Here is a 6,807-nt window from a genome sequence, read left to right as displayed (position 1 = left end):
TAAACATAAACATTCACAAAAACATAAATATTAACACACACACTAATATAAACATAAACATTCACAAAAACATAAATATAAACACCACACTAATATTAACATAAACATTCACACAAACATAAATATTAACACACACACACTAATATTAACATAAACATTCACACAAACATAAATATTAACACACACTAATATTAACATAAACATTGACACAAACATAAATATTAACACACACACTAATATTAACATAACATTCAAACAAACATAAATATGAACACACACACACTAATATTAACATAAACATTCACACACACATTAATATTAACACACACACTAATATTAACATAAACATTCACACAAACATAAATATTAACAAACACACTAATATTAACCTAAACATTCACACAAACATAAATATTACCACACGCATTAATATTAACATAACATTCACACAAACTTAAATATTAACACACACACTAATATTAACATAAACATTCACACAAACATAAATATTAACACACACACACACTAATATTAACATAAACATTCACACAAACATAAATATTAACACACACACACACTAATATTAACATAAACATTCACACAAACATAAATATTAACACACACACTAATATTAACATTAACATTCACACAAACAAACATATTAACACACACACTAATATTAACATAAACATTCACACAAACATAAATATTAACACACACACTAATATTAACATCAACATTCACACAAACATAAATATTAACACACGCACAAATATTAACGTAAACATTTACACACATAACCAGTAATAAACAGAACTAGCTGTAAATGACTGTGACCTTGTGGCGGGCTGCGACCTCTGACCTCTGACCCTTCATCAGACACACACCGATGACTCGTGATCATGGTTCGTCAGCCTCGTGTTCTGATGGATCTGGACTGTTAATGGAACCGTAATTAAAGCTTGTAAACGGAGCTGCTGGACCAGAACACACTTTCTTTGGTCCTCCAGCAGCTGACAATCATCAGAAACCCAGTTGGGCCCTGATGACCCACCAGAACCACGGAGGCTGAAGGTTCCGGAACACACAGGTTCAGAACCGTCCAGATGAGAAGAACACCCTCTGGTTCTGGACCTTCTCTTACCTACTGCTCTCCATGAAGCCCAGAGAAGACTCCTCATGCACGGATCCTGAGGGTCCTCCACAGGTGGTTGTGGTGCTGCTGGACCAGAACCAACAGAACCGCTCTGGGACTCCAGCCTGTCGTGTTTGTTTTCTCTGATCGAGAAGCAATTTTCCTGGAACTCTCTTGACGCTGCGTTTTGATTTATTCTCCGACACTTTTGGCAAAAATGTCTGACGGCAATTTATGCAGATGGAACGTCTCTAATCAGAATTGTCTCTGGTGCTGATGGTCCGTGACACCCCAACACTCCACTGCACCCCCACTCTACCCCCCCGACAGGTCACATGTTCAAGTCACCCCAATTACTCTGCTGATAAGAACACCAGTATCATGATCCTACACACACACAAAGAGACACTTACACACCAACACACACATACACACACACGCACACTCTCACACACACCAACACACACACACTTAGATACTCACACACACACGCAAAGAGACACAACAACACACACACACAAAGAGACACATTAACACACCAACAAGCACATACACACACACGCACACTCTCACACACACAGAAAGAAACACCAACACACACACACTTAGATACTCACAAACACACGCAAAGAGACACAACAACACACACACACAAAGAGACACATTAACACATTAACACACCAACACGCACACACACACAAAGAGACACACATACACACACACACACACCACAGTCACACCCTCTCTCTCTTACACACCAACACGCACACAATAACACACACTCTCATACACAGAGAGAGACACACCAACACTTAGACACCAACACACGAAAAAAAGAGACACATTTACACACCAACACGCACACACACAAAAAGAGACACACATACACACACACACACAACACAGTCACACCCTCTCTCTCTCACACACAAATACACGCACACACACACTTACTCACACAATCACACACACTCAAACTCACTCACACACACACAAACTTACTCTCACGTACACACTTGGACAGTCATACATATAAAACATTTACACGCATACAAACACACACACACACCACAAATAAACATTGACACACAAACTCTCACTTACACACTTGGACAGTCATACATATAAAACATTTACACGCATACAAACACACACACACACCACAAATAAACATTGACACACAAACACCCACACACTTAAAAGTTCACACACATACTTAAACATTCAAACAGAAACACACACATAGAAATTCATAGACAAAAAGACATGTAAATATTTACACACACATATACATTCACACACATATAAACATTCACAATAACAAACATTCACACATACAGTAATATAAAATACACATAAATGTTTTTGTCTAATTATCTAGAAACTAACACAGTCACACACACATCGTAGTTTGTTTTTTTTGCCACTGATTTAACACACTTAGCACTTTCTACTGATGTTTACTGACACAGCAGAACTTGATTTTGGAGAGAATACACAACACTAGCAACAAAGGTAAAGATGTTACAAATACACATTAAAGAAACACTTTGTTCTCATTATCAAGCGTCGTCACTGGATTCTCTGGAACATCTTTGTCTCTCGCCTCATGGTACCAAGTGAACCGATTTCTACCTGGGGCTCCTACACTAGCTACCCTAAAAAAAACAGCCTGGGATCTCTTGACCTGCTTCCGTTTTGCAATTCGAAAGTTGATTGGTCCCTGCTATCTCCGCCCCATCAACATGGCCGACGCGGAGGCCTACGCTAGCGATACTAGTAGCTTGATCGAACAGGAAGCCGACGCTAGCGACACTAGTAGCTTGATCGAACAGGAAGCCGACGCTAGCGATACTAGTAGCTTGATCGAACAGGAAGCCGACGCTAGCGACACTAGTAGCTTGATCGAGCAGGAAGCCGACGCTAGCGATACTAGTAGCTTGATCGAACAGGAAGACGACGCTAGCGATACTAGTAGCTTTATCGAACAGGAAGACGACGCTAGCGATACTAGTAGCTTGATCGAACAGGAAGCCGACGCTAGCGACACTAGTAGCTTGATCGAGCAGGAAGCCGACGCTAGCGATACTAGTAGCTTGATCGAACAGGAAGACGACGCTAGCGATACTAGTAGCTTTATCGAACAGGAAGACGACGCTAGCGATACTAGTAGCTTGATCGAACAGGAAGCCGACACTTAGCGATACTAGTAGCTTGATCGAACAGGAAGACGACGCTAGCGATACTAGTAGCTTTATCGAACAGGAAGACGACGCTAGCGATACTAGTAGCTTTATCGAACAGGAAGAGTACGCTAGTGACACTAGTAGCTTGATCGAACAGGAAGACGACGCTAGCGATACTAGTAGCTTTATCGAACAGGAAGACGACGCTAGCGATACTAGTAGCTTTATCGAACAGGAAGACGACGCTAGCGATACTAGTAGCTTGATGGAACAGGAAGCCGACGCTTAGCGATACTAGTAGCTTGATGGAACAGGAAGACGACGCTAGCGATACTAGTAGCTTTATCGAACAGGAAGACGACGCTAGCGATACTAGTAGCTTTATCGAACAGGAAGAGTACGCTAGTGACACTAGTAGCTTGATCGAACAGGAAGACGACGCTAGCGATACTAGTAGCTTTATCGAACAGGAAGACGACGCTAGCGATACTAGTAGCTTTATCGAACAGGAAGACGACGCTAGCGATACTAGTAGCTTGATGGAACAGGAAGACGACGCTAGCGATACTAGTAGCTTTATCGAACAGGAAGACGACGCTAGCGATACTAGTAGCTTTATCGAACAGGAAGACGACGCTAGCGATACTAGTAGCTTGATCGAACAGGAAGCCGACGCTTAGCGATACTAGTAGCTTGATCGAACAGGAAGACGACGCTAGCGATACTAGTAGCTTTATCGAACAGGAAGACGACGCTAGCGATACTAGTAGCTTTATCGAACAGGAAGAGTACGCTAGTGACACTAGTAGCTTGATCGAACAGGAAGACGACGCTAGCGATACTAGTAGCTTTATCGAACAGGAAGACGACGCTAGCGATACTAGTAGCTTGATCGAACAGGAAGACCACGCTAGCGATACTAGAAGCTTGATCAAACAGATCGTCTGTTCTTGATTTAGACGTTCAGACCTAAACCGTGAGCAACATGAGGCACTGGAAGCTTCTCTTACCGGGAAAGACGTTCTCGCCCTCGCGGCAGATTTCTAACCCAACACAACAACACGGTGACATGAATAATAAGGCGATCTGATTGGATCACGGTACGGAAGGGTCATCCAGGGGTCATCCGATCGGAAGAGGCCTCCGTCCAGCGTGCACCATGTGATTCCTTCATTGCCTGATCTTCGAATTCCAAACGGAAGAGGGTGAAGCGATCCCAGACTATTTTTTTAGGGTAGCGAGTGTAGGAACCCCCGTTGAATATAGGATGACACCCCGGCTTGACTGAGGAGCAGAAAAAAGAAAAACAGGAAGAAAAAAATTCAGAATAATATCTGACAATCTCATCGACTTCATCTCTTCGGAAAGAAAACTTGAGTCTTTTATTTGAGGTCAAAGGTTAAACTTTATTAACACCGAAAAGGAAACAAGAGTCAAAATGATTACAAACAAACAGTCAAAGAAATATTCATCCAAACACACGTGGATCATGTTGACGCCTCAGAGAGTCTCTGGCTGAACATCTGCTGACGCTGGAGACACTTCCAACATCTCCACTTCCTCCACAGGTACTCGGAGTTGCTCTCTACTCCTGCTCCTCCAGACCACAACGACAACAATAACACACATCATAAAGATCACAACACTGAGCAGCACAGACCTTACTAGATGGTGATCAACCTCTGGCTCTCCGAACTTTACAAGGGTCTTAGATCTGAGCACACAACGATCGTCTTTCGTAATCACACACCAAAACTCTCCGCTGTCTTCCAGAGAGATGTTAGTGATCACCAGGCTTGTGTCGGTGTGAGGGATTATGTCTTCTTGTTCTTCTTCTAATACAGATGATTGTCTTCCTTCAGTTCTGTTTGTCTTCATGAACCACTCAATGTCATCAGGCTGTTTCCAGTAGCCGCATTGTAGAGTCACGTTTTCTCCTCCAGTGAAGAACACCTCAGCAGGCGGGTCGGACTCAGGACACACATACAGGTAGTAATAATAATCAAACTGATCACTGCGATCACAGATGTATTTACCTGTGTGGTTCAAGGTCAGTGATGGAAACATCAGAGTGTAGTTGTGACTCTCTTCATCTTCTGTCACTGATTTAATCTTCCACACGTGTGGTTTGTTTCCAGTGATGTCAGAGCAGTTCAGCTCCAGACTCTCTCCCACCGAGCTGTGAATGTAAGTTGGCTCTATAAAACTAAAAAACTCTTCCAGTAGTTCACAGCTCTGATGGTTCTTCTCCAGACAGTAATAATCGACCGAACTAGAACTTAGGTCAAACGTTACCAGAAGAGATGTTTTGTTCTTCACTTGCTGTAGTTTGTACATTAAAGATGTTTCATCATCGATTAAAGCTAAATCACCATATTTTGTTCTGTGGTTATATTGACATAGAGCCCACTGGACACTCTGGTTTGGTCCCGCACTGTCACAGTTCAGCTCAAGTGTCTGTCCAACATAAGGTCTCAAGTACTGACGTCTCATCTTTCGTGTGTCACAAACCAGGAGAGTGGTGTTCCTCTCGTGCGTCACGTTGTTCTGGGTCCAGCACTGTTCTTGGTACTGACCCGAGTCTGAAACCCTCAGAGGGTATATTTCATAAGAAGCTTCTGTCTGCAGACTGGAGTTGTGATGCTGTGAAGAGTTCCACAGAAGTTCCTTCTCCTCACCGATCCATCTTGAGAGCAAGCAGACGTCATCAGCTGTTTTGTTCAGGATGAAGTGATGAGACAATCCTTCCATCTTGAGGATCTCAGCGTGGATGTTGTTGGAGAAGAACGCCACCAGCAGCAGGATCAGTGCAGCCATGTCTGCGTCTGTGAGTGAGAGTCGACTCTGCTGCGACTTCATGATGTCAATCTCTTCACCATCAGCAGCTTCTCACCTCCTATCGGTAGAACTGGATGTTCTGCATGCTATTTCCTGTTAGCTTTATCAGGTGTGAAGCTTCAACGGAGACTGTTGTGAACTCAACATAATTCACACTATTTTAACGCAGTTCAGCTCAAAACCTAATTATTTCTTCGTTCAATTTTTCACTTTTATCAGTACATTTTCTCAAAACCTGGAACTTTTAAAAATATTAGCATTACATCGGCACCATTTAAAGGCATATAATAGCATAAAAGTCGTGTTTTTTAACTTCTTTCAAAAATGACCGGCAAGTCGTCTCAGAAACAAACCTGTCAAAAATGTGAGAAAAAAAAAGATCAATCACTATTCGGTCCGAGCTAATGTGGAGTCTAGTGGAAACTACGTGAACTTTTCATTATATGTTAGTTTTCACACCATTTGCGTCACTTTTGCGTCCTCGTCCACCGTCAACGCTTGCCGTCGGCAACACTACGATGGTGAGCTCCACAGCTTCTCTGACTTGATTCCATTGTTAGCCAAAGCACAAGTGAATAACCAGACAGACAAAAGTCAATTAACCTTGTGACTGTAAACACTGACGTCCGTTTTCTCCAACACTGCCAA

The 6,807-nt window shown here is 42.4% G+C and overlaps 1 protein-coding gene across 1 annotated transcript; it reads right to left on the bottom strand.

The window, feature by feature from the left end:
• Positions 1-4,821: 4,821 nt before the first annotated feature.
• On the bottom strand, positions 4,822-6,138 carry LOC148085104 (uncharacterized). The gene has a single exon (XM_087781484.1). It carries the CDS (start codon positions 6,136-6,138, stop codon positions 4,822-4,824), a length of 1,317 nt encoding a protein of 438 aa, XP_087637610.1.
• Positions 6,139-6,807: the final 669 nt, after the last annotated feature.

The sequence above is a fragment of the Callionymus lyra genome, chromosome 2 (assembly GCF_982586985.1).
Source record: "Callionymus lyra chromosome 2, fCalLyr1.hap1.1, whole genome shotgun sequence".
Classification (NCBI taxonomy): Eukaryota; Metazoa; Chordata; class Actinopteri; order Syngnathiformes; family Callionymidae; genus Callionymus; species Callionymus lyra.
This window is presented reverse-complemented; position numbering and strand designations above follow the sequence as displayed.